The sequence below is a fragment of the Pan paniscus genome, chromosome 15 (assembly GCF_029289425.2).
Source record: "Pan paniscus chromosome 15, NHGRI_mPanPan1-v2.0_pri, whole genome shotgun sequence".
Taxonomy (NCBI): domain Eukaryota; kingdom Metazoa; phylum Chordata; class Mammalia; order Primates; family Hominidae; genus Pan; species Pan paniscus.
This window is the reverse complement of record NC_073264.2, coordinates 93859607-93875648: the sequence shown is the minus strand read 5'-3', so window position 1 is coordinate 93875648 and position 16042 is coordinate 93859607. Positions and strand designations below refer to the sequence as shown.

The following is a 16042-nucleotide window of genomic DNA, read 5'->3' as shown; positions in this document are numbered from 1 at the left end:
GGGTGCTGGTGGGTGCTTTGAAAGGGTCTAAAGCCGAGTTCCTCCTCACCTTGGAGGACGTGTTGGATTCTACGGTGCTTGCTCCTAAGCTCCGAGCAGGCTGCAGCACAGGGGACCTGCACGTAGAATGTTTTTGCTTGTAGGTTAGATACTCCTACTACCTTCTTTCTATACTTATTTTATTACTTGCTGAGTTTAACTTCACAAATAGTTCCCTTGTGCCTGCTTATCTGATTTCTTGCAGAGATCAGAGGCAGCAAGTATGGGCATAAACTCAGCGAGTTCTAACCTCCTAGCTCCGTGGTCACCCTGCTGCAGCCGCGGTGAAGGACGCTACCCTTACTGTGGTCACATTCTCAGCTCATACATCACCCACTCTGACGCTTTAATGCCTAAGCTCTTGTATTAAAGTCTTGTTCTCTGTCCTGTCTCTTTCTGAAAGTAGTTTCACTCTGAGAGAGCTTTTGATGAGACCTTGCCCTCATGATGCTCTCTGGTTTCCAGCAGGCAGCCAGGCACACCTATGCTTTGGTCCCTGCCCGAGGCTTTTCGGGCTCAGCTCCTTACTGCCTCTGCCAAGAGCTCTTGGGCTGTGGGACTGCTGAGATCCCCAAGCTGCTCAAACCACTCACACGTTGGCCACCCTGCAGGCCATAAGTTGTTTCTTTGACCAACATAGACGTTTACTATTTTTTCACATAACATACATGTATTTGAAGAGAGAGATTTCAGAGGCATGCCACATCTCGTTTAAATTGTGTCCTTTAATTTTCAGCAATCCCACTCCAGGAATTGTGATCAACAGGCCCAATGGCACAGATGTCTATCAGGGAGTCCCGAAGGACTACACCGGAGAGGTGAGTGGCTTCCACGGTTGGAGCCAGCTGGTTTAGTTTTCATTTTAGTGATGATTTTTCCCTCTTTCTTCTGTTTCTAGAATCAGAATCTCCCTAGACTGGCTTCTGGTCGGTGTTTCACATTTGTATTAGGATTTGTGCCTGAGGAGTAAATTATGAGAGTTTTGAAAGAAAGCAGAGGAAAAGAGAATGTTTAGAATAAGTTGCAATCTACTGATAGTTCCCAGTCTTCTCATACTTTAGGCCTGACCATGTAGTTTCATCCATATTAACCTTTCTTGAGATATCACCATTAATCTGATCATAGATTACCTGTGCTCTTTTATAAAAATCGGTTTTCTCAGTACCAGGCTTGGTGCAAAGTATCTCAGGATTTTTGCTGAGATAGTTTTTCATTTATTATTGTTATATAGTTTATTATATAGTGTATTATAGCTATAATAGTATATTACTTCCAAAAACTTTTCTGTTCCTCCTAGTTGATTGAGACTGTCTCAATTGACACATTTTTAAAATCGACCGTGATGCCTTCATTCACCTGGTTTTCATAGTCTGTTTTAAATATCGGATCTTTTAGGAATTAATTATCCTTTTGATAAGAAACTTTTATCTGATGTTTAACAATTCTTTGTTTCATTTTATTTTATTTTTCTTTTAAAGTCAAATACAATTAAATTTAACATATCATACAGGTAAAAAAGATGACCGTATTTAATGAAATTGTTTCTGTATAGTGTTTGTTTGTGTGAGATGGAGTCTGGCACTGTTACCCAGGCTGGAGTGCAGTGGCACAATCTTGGCTCACTGCAACCTCCTCTTCCCGGGTTCAAGTGATTCTCCTGCCTCAGCCTCCATAGTAGCTGGGATTACAGGCAGGTGCCATGATGCCTGGCTAATTTTTCTACTTTCAGTAGAGATGGGGTTTCACTGTGTTGGCCAGGCTAGCCTTGAACTCCTGACCTCAAGTGATCCGCCCGCTTCAGCCTCCCAAAGTGCTAGGATTACAGGCGTGAGCCACGGCACCCGGCCAAAAGTGTTTGCTGTTAAGCCATGAGCCTTGGAATGTGCAGGCTGGTGGCATGGGTCGGTTGCAGACTCAGCCAACACTCTGGGTTGGAGTGACAGCTGCATCTGATTGTGGCTCCTAATTCTTTGTAGGATGTTACCCCACAAAATTTCCTTGCTGTGTTGAGAGGCGATGCAGAAGCAGTGAAGGGCATAGGATCCGGCAAAGTCCTGAAGAGGTAATGTCTGTTTACGGATACTACACTTCTCTCAATGGCTTGGGACCCCCGTATAGAGAATTGAAACAGGTGTTGTTCTGTGCCCCTAGCCTGTTTACCTGTGAGAAATTACAGAGTGGAGAGTTTTATTCTGACTTAGGACAGGTGCTTAGGGCTGTTGTTTCAGTGGCTTCTCTTGGTGGCCCATTTCTGCACTGAATTCACCTTATGATCCAGGGCCCCTCATTATTAATAAAATGTTCCTATCACTTAAACTCCTCGTTCCTTGTCTGGGGATCATAGCACAGGGATGTCCCACTGCCAGCGGAGCCCCTGAGGCAGGTGTGAATCTGAATCCCTGTGCCCAGATTGCAGGGCCACCAGCCCTGTGCTCTGATCACAGATCAGCCCAGCGGGGAGAGGCACATTCGTAAGTCCCTTCATATTGGAGGAAGTGGACTTTCATATTGGGGAACACGAACCCCAGTGCTTACCCCGACTGGCTGTGGGCTAGAGATGTCTTGTTGTTTAGTAATTGTTCATGTGGCATTTTTATGTGATGCCAGAGATTCTAGTAGCATATTTCTTTTAAGCTGGAAGGGAGGCCTGGGCACAAGTAAGCTCGTGTGGATTAGTGCAGAGGCTGGGTACAGTGGCTCACGCCTGTAATCCCAGCACTTTGGGAGGCCAAGGTGGGCGGATCACTTGAGATCAGGAGTTGAAGACCAGCCTGGCCAACATGATGAAACCCCATCTCTACTAAAAATACAAAAATTAGCCAGGCATGGTAGCATGCACCTGTAATCCCAGCTACTCTGGTGGCTGAAGGATAATTGCTTGAATCCAGGAGGTGGAGGTTGCAGTGAGGCAAGATTGTGCCACTGTACTCCAGCCTGAGTGACAGAGTAAGACTCAGTCTCAAACACACACACACACACACACACACACACACACACACACACACACACACACCCTGACCAACAGTGTGAATCCCTATCTCTACTAAAAATACAAAAATTAACCAGGCGTGGTGGCGCGTGCCTATAATCCCAGCTACTCGGGAGGCTGAGGCAGGAGAACTGCTTTAACCTGGGAGGCGGAAGTTACAGTGAGCTGAGATCATGCCATTGCACTCCAGCCTGGGCGACAGGGCAAGACTCCATCTCAAAAAAAAAAAAAAAAATTAGTATGGAGATGGACATCTGTGAGGGTGAACCAAATTGGCTTCATGTAAGTTACTACATCTCTGCCACTTTGAAGCAGCGCCATCTGGTGGAAGCCCTGGTGAGGCAGGCAGGTGGGCATCCAGACTGTGGGCCACAGGAGGCCTGGAGGGGGAGGCTGCAGGCCTGTGTTGAGCTCATTTTGGGGAGATCTGGTTGGAGAGTGTGGCTGCCTGGGATGAGGCCCAATTGCCAAAGGACCCCACTATCCACCTCACACCAGGTCTGTCTGATGGGTTGCCCAGGAAAGGTCCCTCCTCCTTTCCAGCCGTAGTTCAGAATTTGGAGGCTCTAGGATCTATACTGTGGTTCAGAATCACACCAAGGGGAGTGGAGGGGACAGGCCAGACACCGGGCACCGGGCCCTTGTGTTCATCTTCAAACCTGGTTGGGCAACTCTACTCCCCAAACTTCTTAATTTTTTGATTAGGGCAGCTTTTCAGAGAAATAGAAGTAAAAACAGAAAAAGGAAATGATTGACCCCTGATTCTTTCTTGGCAGCGGCCCCCAGGATCACGTGTTCATTTACTTCACTGACCATGGATCTACTGGAATACTGGTTTTTCCCAATGAAGATGTGAGTTTTCTTAACGTTTTAAGGACAAACTAGCAGAACAGAAAAGCAAGCCTAGGTGTCGAGATTAAACCCATAGCGTGTATTTTCTAGTGTCCTGCCAGGGTTGGTTTGTACGTGTGGTGGGTGGGAGTGGGGGACAGGTTTAGCAGCTTGAAATCTATCCAAGGACATCTCTTCCAGACAGTTTTCCCTGCATTTCTGTTCATATCGCAGCGTCGGTAGCTGTCTCAGGACGTGGGTGTATCACACTAGACCTGAGAATAGACCAAAAGCTCCGGACAAAGTAATGGGTGAAGAGGTACATCCTCTTGCCCTTTTTAAATGCGTGCATAAAACATGTGACGACATTCTGGGGTTATGTTCTTCACCATGATTACTTCTAGGGATTGGTAGAAAAGAGTTTATGAAGGATCATCAGAACTTTACTAGTGGCTTATCCAGCAAATAGTTTCTCTTGATGTGTTGGTCCGACAATATTCTCACCTTTCAGCTTCACGTAAAGGACCTGAATGAGACCATCCATTACATGTACAAACACAAAATGTACCGAAAGGTAATTCAGCCCTTGGGGCAGCCTTGTGGGGGCGGGGGGTGTGAGGAAAGCCGTGAGTGCAGAGCCCACAGTCCCGTGACCGTCCTCCAACTGTGGGTGCTGTGTTTTCTAGAAAGGGGATCCTTCCAATCCCTGGTTTCCCAGGATGAGGCATTCGGCTTTAGCTATTAGACTGGAATCATGGAGAGCTTGTTAAAACAGTGTGGGCCTCACCCCCAGAGTTTGACCCAGTAGGTCTGGGGAGGGGGCCTGAGAATTTGCCTTGGGTTTCCGTGTGATCCTGCTGCTGCTGGTCTTCGGCCCACACTTTGCAGACTCCTATTCCTAGGACTGTCCTCAATTTTGGGCAGCTGGGGAGGAAAATACCACTATCTTATTCTCACTTGGAGCCTTTCTTACCCCTATAGCACCCTTTATGGAAACTGTGCAGGGCCAGAGTTTTTGGCTGGGTGTGGTGGCTCACTCCTGTAGTCCCAGCACTTTAGGAGGCTGAGGCGGGAAGATCACTTGAGGCCAGGAGTTTAAGACCAGCCTGGGCAACATAGTGAGACCGTGTCTCTACTAAAAAAAAAAAAAACCTGCATGGGTTGGGTGATACGTGACAGTAACGCAGAAAGATGGCCTGCTGCACTGTATGGTCTTTGAAACTCCTCCCTGCACTGGATGGTGGAACCGTTTTCCTTAGCATCACATGGCTCCGTTTTCTCTGCATTATTTCAGCTAATAGATGATTTTATTCCATTAGCAATGAATAAATTTGTGTGGCAGCAGCTTCCATAGCTTCTGGCAGCAGCCTCTTTACAGCAGTAATGTCTCCAGAAGCAAGCCTGGAGGACTTGTTAGGAATGGGTAGAGAGAGTGGGCAGAGCTCCAGTAGCATGGCTGGAGGCCTGTACCTGGCTGGGGTGAGCTCACCTGCCCCGTCTGCCTCACAGATGGTGTTCTACATTGAAGCCTGTGAGTCTGGGTCCATGATGAACCACCTGCCGGATAACATCAATGGTAGGTGGTTGGGGCGCCGGCCTCGACCTGGGCTGGCAAGCAGGTTGCTCAGACACCGCTGACATGGAACTGAGCATTCTCCGTAAGCAGGGGCTGCTGAGGGCAGCCTGGGCCATAGAAGTGGGGAGATACTTGCAGGTAGCTCTGGGCTTCCTCTACTTCTGAAGCACTGGTAGTCAGGGAATAAAGAATCTGTATGTGAGCCTCACAGTGCTCTTCCAGGTTCTCGTAAAACTACTGAAGCTAAAACTACATGGGCTTTGGACTAGCCTCCATCCTTTGCAATGTGTTGGTTGCACTCTGACCTCAAAGCAGGTGACTGACTCTCTTTGACCCTCAGTTATCCCCATCTGTAAAATGGGGATAAAGATAGTGTGTGTCTGTTGGGAGACTTGTATTTTAAACACTAGCATTTGTCCAGCACAATTCTAAGCCCATGGTAGAGAGATAGTAAGTGGTAGCTTTTGTATAGGCTCAGTTAATCTAGATGTTTCTTCAATAAATGTCAGATCTCTCTGGAAACCAAAGTAAGCCCATATTCTTCAAGTTTCCTGTGCTGTGGAAATGTCAGCATTCTTCCAGAATAGCATGATGTCCTAAGCATGCCAATTTGCCAATTGCTGCAAAAAACATCCACCAGCTGGCTTCTCTTTCTTCCGCATTTAATTTTAGATGAGTTATTGTAATCGAATACACAAGCCTGGGTACAGTTACGTGTCCCTGCCCTCCTGTGTGGATCATAAGTAGCATGCTTCGATTTCACCGGGGGAGAAAGAAGGACTCAAGCTTCAAGCGTAATCCAAGGCAGGAATAAAATGCAACTAAAAGATCATCTTTAATTCCTCGTAGTTTATGCAACTACTGCTGCCAACCCCAGAGAGTCGTCCTACGCCTGTTACTATGATGAGAAGAGGTCCACGTACCTGGGGGACTGGTACAGCGTCAACTGGATGGAAGACTCGGACGTGGTGAGCCCTTTGGGGGCTGGCTGTTCAGCTGGGGTTTAACCGTCAGACTCTGATTGTCAAAGGTCTCTAATGGTCTCACTTTTTGCAGGAAGATCTGACTAAAGAGACCCTGCACAAGCAGTACCACCTGGTAAAATCGCACACCAACACCAGCCACGTCATGCAGTATGGAAACAAAGTGAGTCGGGAGCCTCGCGTGCTGGCCCTCTGTTCCTTGTGTCCTAGGTGGACTTGCCTGGAATATTGATCTCTTGCTAAAGAGACATGGGATCTGAGTGAGGAATGCTTGAGGCAGGGATGCCTCTGCCTCTCATGCCACTCCATCCTGGGGACCTGTGGGCTTTGGAATCAGACCTTTCTAGGTTCAAACTTGCAGAGTTGTGAGACTTTGGGCAAGTGATTTCACTTCTGTGAATTTGTTTTCTCATTGGTTGAAACCCAAGCGTACAAGGTAGCTAGGAGCATGCAAGAGGGCTATGCGTTACTCATGCTAAACACAGGCCTAGTGTGCAGCAAGGGATCACTGACTCGAAAGCTGCTGCTTTACGGTTTGTAGATTGTCCCACAGCCACTCTGCACCTTGGATTTTCTGGGGTCCTGCCCCTTTGCAAATGGCAGGTTGTTACCTTTACCCTTTGGCTATAAATTGGAGACATTTTATTCTCCTCCAAATATGTCCAGAAGGGACCTGTGTGGTTAAATGGTGTTGCAGTAAGTGGCTGCTAAAAGCTTGGGCCCTAAGTGAAGCTGCTGGGGCTAGCGTTTGGGATGTGCAAACACCGTAACAAATGTGCAGGGCCTCCCAGTTGTTCACCATCCCCCAAGCAGCCCACCCCCAGCGGAGAGCTCGCCAGCTGAGATCTGTTCCTTGGGCACAAACGTTGGCCTTCTAGAAGAACCTGGAGTCAGTAAATCCAGCCGTGGTTAGCCCTTCAGCAGGGCATGGGCTGGGGGACATGAGACCTGCACCCAGGGCACCATGACCCAGTCAGGCTTTTGAGCAGGTGTAGGAGAGAGTTGGAGCAGAGGGACGGCCAGGGAAAGGTGACACGGAGAAGGCAGGGTCAGTGGTGGCATAGCCCTGGCCATGTGGGGGCCCCGCCTTGGGCTTTCCGTTCTCTTCACAGTGTCCTCATCATTGGCCATTTCTGATCTTGGTTGAGGACTTGTGGTGGATCTTCTCCAGCCTCTGTGTTTTTATATAGATCGGTGTGTGTGGTATTGCTGATTTTAGAACGGTTGTTAGATTATTGTTGCTTGCTTTAGGAAGAGAACGCTTGCAGCATTTTCCCTTCTGATTGGGAGCCAGTCTGTAGTGACCGCTGCAGCCAAATCGAGCCTGGCCGCTGTGCCCATTTGCTAGCTCTTGATGCCAAGCATCAGCCTGGCCTCAGCTCTGCCCTTCCCAATGGACCCAGACTTCAGCTCTAACCTGGGCAGATGCTTTGTACCTTCCCACTACTGGTCCTTAGGGACTTGCAGGTGAGTGTGGGGGAGTGAGCACATACAGGTCACCCGCCTGGATAGGCGGCGTCCTTTGCAGGTGACATTCTTTGCCTGGCATCCTTTGCAGCAGAACTGCTATTCTTTTACATATGAAGGGCACTGCTGATGCAGTCAGGCAGAGCTTGGACCAGAGCTGTCTGGTGAAAGAATAGCAGTTCTGCAAAGGATGCCAGGCATTTTGAGTCACTCACTGGTAGATTTCAGGGGCTCCCGTGCATTGCCTGCGTACTGCTGGGGTGACCATGCCTTTCAGACTGTGACTGTGGCCTTGTGGTCCTGAAAGCATGAGGAGTAAATGTGAGCCTCTGAGGGAGAGGCTGGACTTGGGGTATGTTGGGCACCTCTGCTCCTCCCACTCAAACCAGCTCTCTCTCTCTCTCCCTCTCTCTCTGGCCTTCTCTCACTCTCTCGCTTTCTCTCTCGCTCTCTCTTGCTGTCTGTCTCCCCAGACAATCTCCACCATGAAAGTGATGCAGTTTCAGGGTATGAAACACAAAGCCAGTTCTCCTATCTCCCTACCTCCAGTCACACACCTTGACCTCACCCCCAGCCCTGATGTGCCTCTCACCATCATGAAAAGGAAACTGATGAACACCAATGATCTGGAGGAGTCCAGGCAGCTCACAGAGGAGATCCAGCGGCATCTGGATGTGAGTAGTGGTGAAAGGAGCTGTGCCCAGGTGCTGTCCCCAGCCCAGGTGGGCAGCATGCATGAGCACGGCCCTGCCTCCTATGCTCCTGCCACGCAGGAGTATGTGGGGACAGAAGCCAGCCTTTGTCCTCCATGTAACGGAAGCGGGTGGGCGGGGCCGTGGTTGCCTCCCATCTTCATGAGTAAACTAACCTTGACCTCTTCGGTAGTAGGGAGCGGTGGAATGGGGGCCTGTCTCCCCTGTATCGTACCAAGAAGCCATGTACATGGGTGTTTCCCTTTTATACCTTGTTGCTTAGAGGATATTTTTACTTTGTTGCTTATTAAGTTATTAGCTAATCATATTCATTTTAAAAATCCAGAGACAGGTACGGTGGCATGTGCCTCTAGTCCCAGCTACTTAGGGGGCTGAGGCAGGAGGATTCCTTGAGTCCGGGACTTTGAGGTCAGCTTGGGCAACCTAGCAAAACCCCTTCTTTAAAAAAAAAAAAAAAAAAAAAAATCCAATCCACAAAAATTTCTGCTGTTCTCAGAAAAACATAGTCATGCCTAAAATTCTTTCTAAAATGCTTATGCCGTCCTTTCCAATCAGTGAGTCTGTTTTCAGTAGCTCATCAGTGTGTTTGGAGCTGACAGAATTGCTATGTAAATTACAGCTGTGTGCTCACCGGAATGCTGGGCAGAGGGCTGCCTGTCCCTTCCCACAAAGCCAACTCTGTTAGCCCTTATCCCCATTGTCAGCACAGCACAGTGATGGATGTGCTGAAATATGGCCTGAGTTTTCTAGGCAAGATTTTTTTTTTTTTTCTTGAGACAGAGTCTTGCTCTGTCGCCAGGCTGGAATGCAGTGGTGTGATCTTGGCTCACTGCAACCTCCGCCTCCTGGGTTTAAGAGATTCCCCTGCCTCAGCCTCCCAAGTAGCTGGGATTACAGGCACGTGCCACCATGCCCCAGTTAATTTTTGTATTTTTAGTAGAGATGGGGTTTCACCATGTTGGTGAGGCTGGTCTCGAACTCCTGACCTCAGGTGATCCACCCGTCTAGGCAAGATTCTTTTTTTAAATCAATGTGGTTTTTTTTAATGCACATATCTAGTTATCTCCAAAATTGGTGCCCTGTGTGTGAAAAACGTATTAACCAGGACATATTTTTAGTTGGTGTCAAATGCAGTATAGCATAGTAGTCCTCAGACTTTTTAGTCTTGGGCCTCTTTATTTATTAATTTTTTTGTAGAGCTGGGGTCTCACTGTGTTGCCCAGGCTGGTCTCAAACTCCTGAGCTCAAGTGATCTTCCCACCTGGGCCCTGAAAGTGCTGGGATTACAGGAGTGGGCCACTGCACCCGGCCAAACCTCTTTATACTCTTTAAATTATTGATCCCAAAAAGCTTTTGTTCATGGTGGGTTATGTCTATTGATATTTATTGCATTAAATTAAGATGAGATGAAAGGACATTTTTGATAGTTCACAGAAAGTGAACCAGAGGTTTTTTGGTGATTTTTTTTTTTTTTGAGATGGAGTTCTGCTCTTGCTGCCCAGGCTGGAGTACAGTGGCACGATCTCAGCTCACTGCAACCTCTGCCTCCCGGGTTCAAGCGATTCTCCTGCCTCAGCCTCCCGAGTAGCTGGGATTACAGGCACCCGTCACCACGCCTGGCTAATTTTGTATTTTTAGTAGAGACGGGGTTTCACCACGTTGGCCAGACTGGTCTCAAACTCCTGGCCTCAGGTGATCCACCTGCGTCAGCCTCCCAAAGTTCTGGGATTACAGGCGTGAGGCACCGCACCTGGCTCAGAGTTTTCTTGTGTTTGCTTAAACAGCTGTGTAAATCATATAGGACTTCTTTGGTATCTGCTGCAAATTTGAAAACTATTTCCAAGACTGTTTAACTATTGCATAATTATACTTTTATGTAAAGTAAAAGATTATGAAAAAATTAAAACTGATTTAAAAATATTTAACTCATTTACAAATAACAATATTCTTAACAAATAACATTTTACACTAATATATTTTCTATGAGAAATAACCATTTTCCAAAACAAAAAGCATTGGGTGAGAAGAGTGGCATTGCTTTACATGTGGGAGTATCTCTTTTGTGTCCGGCATTGCTAGACGACAGCTGGATCCTTGAACTGGCTTCTGCTTTCGCTGTCGGGCGCTGTTCTTTCGGCTGAAGTGTAAGAAGAAAATCCAGCCTTGTAAAGATACAGAGTTGAGGAAGGGAAGACCTTCTGGAGCCTGAGAGCTCTTGGGGAGTCTGTGGTTCTGGACCACGCCTGGAGAACTGCCGGTCTAACACACAGTGGGTGGGGGGTCTTTGTGGAATTCAGATATGAAGCAAGCAAACCCTGGCTGGAGAGCGGGTAGGACAGAGCTTGCTTGTAGAGTGAAGGTTTTTTTTTTTTTAGTTTTTTGATTTTGATTTTAATAGAGGCAGGGTCTCCCTGTGTTGCCCAGGCCGGTCTGGAACTGCTGGCCTCAAGTGATCCTCCTGCCTCGGCCTCCTAAAAGTGCTGGGAGTACAGGCGTGAGCCACTGTGCCTGGCCAGAGTGAGGGTAGTGTAGAAGCATTTTCTTCTTTATGATGCTGTTTTTCATCATCTGGAAAGAAAATAAAAGTCCCTCTGTGCCCCGCTGTGTAACCATTCGATAGTTTCCTGAATGGGCAGAGGTGCCCGTGGACACAGCACCCTCACGGCACAGTCGTCTGCTTTGGGGCACAGGTTCTGCCACCTCCTCTCTCCACAGCAAAGGTTGTTTTTTGATACAAATGTTTGCATCATGCCGGAAGATCCCCAAGAGGCAGGTCTTTCTGACCGTCGCACAAGTGGGCACAGACATCTCTCGCCTTTCTCGGAGCACATTGATTGTTATTTCCTCTAACCTGCGGGAGGCTGAGGGCTGTGTGGAGAGAAGCCTTTGAATGCACTTCTCACCGTTCCTGGGTCCCTGAGAGACCGCACTCAGGGAGGCACATTCTGACAGGCCGCGTTTCTCCCCAGGCCAGGCACCTCATTGAGAAGTCAGTGCGCAAGATCGTCTCCTTGCTGGCAGCGTCCGAGGCTGAGGTGGAGCAGCTCCTGTCCGAGAGAGCCCCGCTCACGGGGCACAGCTGCTACCCAGAGGCCCTGCTGCACTTCCGGACCCACTGCTTCAACTGGCACTCCCCCACGGTGAGCCAGCGGGCTCTCCCCACGACCAGAATCCAGAAGCTGAATTCATATTGTCCCCTGGCAGTCACATTGGTTGTACGACCTTATAGAAGGTTCCATCCAGGCTGAGAAACAGTGGGCTCATTTCAGAGAGGAAGAAGGTTGTCCAAATTCACTAATTTTAAATCTTGGCCTCAGAACACTTCTTGTCCCAGTGGGTAGGAGAGTTTACCAGAGCCGTAGATGACAGCTCTCACTTCTAGTTTGAAGAACAGTTACTTCTGTTCACACTTCTGCTGTCCCTGCCAAACCCCACCCTCGTCTCTACCCCTCACACGAGCCACACACATCTTCTCCCTTCTGAGTCTGTTCTGACCTCTTCCCAAGACGGTTGAAGTCAGGTGTGGCCCATGGAGAAGTACTGAGTTTCTGCAGATGTAGAATTGGAAGGCACCTGAAAAGCCTCCTGGTCAGTAGCATGTGGTGCTTCAATCCTTCTAGAGAAAGGTTGGCAAACTGGCCTACAGGTCTGTTTCTCCCCCATAACCTGTTTTTGTAAATAAAGTTTTATTGGGGCCGGGCATGGTGGCTCATGTCTGCAATCCCAGCACGTTGGGAGGCCAAGGTGGGTGGCTCACCTGAAGTCAGGAGTTCCAGACCAGCCTGACCAACATGGTAAGACCTCATCTCTACTAAATATACCAAAATTAGCCAGACTTGGTGGTGCACGCCCGTAATCCCAACTACTCGGGAGGCTGAGGCAGGAGAATCGCTTGAACCAGGGAGGTGGAGGTTGCAATGAGCCGAGATTGTGCCACTATACTCCAGCCTGGGCGACAGAGTGAAACTCTGTCTCCAAAAAAAAGTTTTATTGGAACATAGCCACATCCTGCTCAGTTCCCTGTTGTCCCTGTCCCTGGCTTCTTTCACACTGGGGCAGAGTTGAGGTAGCTCGATTTTACCCCTCCAGTCTTGGTTTTTTTGTTTGTTTGTTTGTTTTAGACACAGTTTTGCTCTTGTTGCCCAGGCTAGAGTGCAGTGGTGTGATCTCAGCTCACTGAAACCTCTGCCTCCTGGGTTCAAGCAATTCTCCTGCCTCAGCCTCCCAAGTAGCTGGGATTACAGGCACCCACCACCACACCTGGCTAATTTTCATATTTTTAGTAGAGACAAGGTTTCACCATGTTGTCCAGGCTGGTCTTGAACTTCTGGCCTCAGGTGATCCACCTGCCTCGGCCTCCCAAAGTGCTGGGATTACAAGCATGAGCCACCGCACCCGGCCCAGTCTTGGTCTTTTGACCTTTGGAGTCATGCACAGTGAACCTCTTCCTTTGTTCTCAGAGAGTTCTTGGGTTCCCCTGAAGTTTATGTCAAGATAAACATCTCCGCTGCTTCACCCTTCCCTGGTGTGATCCAGCGTGGCTTTCACACGCCATCCATCTCCCTCGCTGGCGTGTCCCTCCCAGAATCAAAAGGCAGACTTCCCGGGGAGATCCCAGGCCATGGCGGGGAGCAGAGCCATCGGGAGTTCCCTGTCAGGAGTCCTGCCCTCAGATTTGAGAGTGCAGAACCCCGCCAGCGCCCCCCACTTGCATGCAAACCCTGGCATGTGTGCCTCTTTCCTGAGGGATCGTCCATAAATATCACCAGATTATCTAAAGGTTGGGAAAGGATCCATGAACCAAAATAGGGCAAGAGCCACTGGCCAAGATGCTTGCCCTCTGCAATTGCAAAAGTGGAGTGGATTGTGTGGTGAGATGAGGAAGTTTCATTCTTCTCGTTTGTTTTCTCCCAGTACGAGTATGCGTTGAGACATTTGTACGTGCTGGTCAACCTTTGTGAGAAGCCGTATCCGCTTCACAGGTAACTAACGCAGAGGTGACGCTTGAAAGGTCGATGTCATTCTGAAAGCAGAAGGGGCTGCCATCCTCTTCTGCAAGTGGGCAGTTTCACTTCTGCCAGGAGCTCCGTCCAGCTTTCCTCTAGAGCCATTTGTCAGCAGGGTCCAGAAGCCACGTTCTCAGTGACAGCTGCTGGGCGGGCCTGTCGTAACTGCCTGCCTGCCGCATGTGGGTCTGCGTTTGTCTGCCTTTCTTCAGAGTTGACGCGGTTCACCAAGTTCTCCTTCCTGTCTCTCGCAGGATAAAATTGTCCATGGACCACGTGTGCCTTGGTCACTACTGAAGAGCTGCCTCCTGGAAGCTTTTCCAAGTGTGAGCGCCCCACCGACTGTGTGCTGATCAGAGACTGGAGAGGTGGAGTGAGAAGTCTCCGCTGCTCGGGCCCTCCTGGGGAGCCCCCGCTCCAGGGCTCGCTCCAGGACCTTCTTCACAAGATGACTTGCTCGCTGTTACCTACTTCCCCAGTCTTTTCTGAAAAACTACAAATTGGGGTGGGAAAAGCTCTGTATTGAGAAGGGTCACATTTGCTTTCTAGGAGGTTTGTTGTTTTGTTTTGCCTGTTAGTTTTGAGGAGCAGGAAGCTCATGGGGGCTTCTGTAGCCCCTCTCAAAAGGAGTCTTTATTCTGAGAATTTGAAGCCGAAACCTCTTTAAATCTTCAGAATGATTTTATTGAAGAGGGCCGCAAGCCCCAAATGGAAAACTGTTTTTAGAAAATATGATGATTTTTGATTGCTTTTGTATTTAATTCTGCAGGTGTTCAAGTCTTAAAAAATAAAGGTTTATAACAGAACCCAAATATTCACGTCCGACACTGACTTTGTGGTTGATGCTCCTGCACCTCCTAGCGGGGGCCTCCTCCGTCATCATCTTTTCCAGCGTTATCGTCCCGAGTCTCCCCTCCCGCTGCTCTGCTGTTTTCTGCTCCTCTGCACTCCTTGGGCTCTGCAGCCTCCTGTGCCTTTGCTACTTGCTGTTCCTCCTGCCCTGGAATGCCTTTCCCATCTCCTCCACACACCCTCCAGGTGCAGTTTAAAGTACCTTCTTTCCTCCAGCCTTCCTCACCTTCTCCTCCCCACTCATCAAAAGTTGTTTTTGGCTGGGTGCGGTGGCTCACGCCTGTAATCCCAGCACTTTGGGAGGCCGAGGTGGGCAGATCACCTGAGGTCAGGAGTTCGAGACCAGCCTGGGCAACATGGTGAAACCCCGTCTCTACTAAACATACAAAAATTAGCTGGGCGTGGTGGCGCATGCCTGTAGTCCCATCTACTTGGGAGGCTGAGGCAGGAGAATCGCTTGAGCCCGGGAGGCAGAGGTTGCAGTGAGCCAAGATCACGACCACTGCACTCCAGCCTGGGTGACGGAGTGAGACTCCGTCTCAAAAAAAAAGTTGTTTTCATTTAGAATCTTGAAAGTGAAGACCACCCCTTCCATGATTAGGGGATACACAAAATAGAAATAAAGATTTTATTACTTACAGTTTCTGGGGTGTATGCAGCACATCTGGAGGCCACACACACACACACACACACACACAGGTCAGGGAGTGCATGGAGAGAAAGAGGGACCCATGGACCACCACCTTTTTGGGTCCAGGGTGTTATTCAAACAGGTTTCCTGAGGGGAGCTCTAATTGGGGGTTTAGAGCTGGCTGGCATGAGTTCCAGGAGGTTGCACTGTAGCTGAGAGGTCACTGTGGCATATCTCCACAGTCCACGCAGGGTGCGAGGGTCAGGGGCCAGTCCTGCAGGCTGTATGTGGCTGGCCCATAGAGAGGTGGCCACCAGGAGGAAGTTGTATGTGGCAGAGATACTTGGATCAACCACACGGAGGAACTGGGAGGAGGTGGAGAACTGGAAACTGTCAAGGGTGGCTGAGCCTGCTTGTGGCATGAGAAAGTCCAGCTAACTGTATGTTCAAAGTGGCTGCCAAAGCAACAAAGTTCTAAGAATCCACTACAGAAGTACTGTCTCCTGTCCAGCTGCACTTTTGTTGCGTCTCTAATAGCACATGTCAGGTCTGCCCTACACCAGGCACTGGGGCAGGAAAGGGCGTCTCACTGCAGACCATGGGCCCCTCCAGAGGGGCTGCCTGACTTCTCTGTGTTCCCCTTGGTCCAGTGCCGCACACAGGGAGGTGTTCATGATGGATTTGTCAAAAACGTGTAAAAGTAACCCTGGCTACAGTAGTCTCCCCTTACCCCACAGGGGATACCTTCTCAGACCCCCAGCGAATGCCCCAAACCGTGGAACCCTATACATAACGTGCACAAATTTCTTTTTCCTTCACGATTTCACAGATGGGAGATTTGTTCTTAGCATAGATCTTAGCAACCTCAGCATACGATTTTTTCTCTAAGTCAAGAATGTTCACCTTTTCACTTTAAGAAAGCACTTCATGGCTTCTCTTTGGCATATCCCAATGG

The 16042-nt window shown here is 48.9% G+C and overlaps 1 protein-coding gene across 2 annotated transcripts in view; it reads left to right on the top strand.

Moving 5' to 3' along the window:
* LGMN (legumain) overlaps positions 1–14416 on the top strand; it is a 46184-nt gene extending 31768 nt beyond the window's left edge. The window contains exons 4-14 of one of the 2 annotated variants that reach the window (XM_003832785.4): positions 776–857; positions 2016–2101; positions 3805–3880; positions 4371–4433; positions 5369–5435; positions 6285–6403; positions 6492–6581; positions 8359–8559; positions 11568–11738; positions 13513–13580; positions 13859–14416. In XM_003832785.4, coding sequence (XP_003832833.1) covers positions 776–857; positions 2016–2101; positions 3805–3880; positions 4371–4433; positions 5369–5435; positions 6285–6403; positions 6492–6581; positions 8359–8559; positions 11568–11738; positions 13513–13580; positions 13859–13901 — 1066 coding nt within the window. In that variant the 3' untranslated portion in view covers positions 13902–14416. The remainder of the gene's footprint in view (positions 1–775; positions 858–2015; positions 2102–3804; positions 3881–4370; positions 4434–5368; positions 5436–6284; positions 6404–6491; positions 6582–8358; positions 8560–11567; positions 11739–13512; positions 13581–13858) is intronic. The other variant, XM_008958213.4, reaches the window with a different exon arrangement.
* Positions 14417–16042: the final 1626 nt, after the last annotated feature.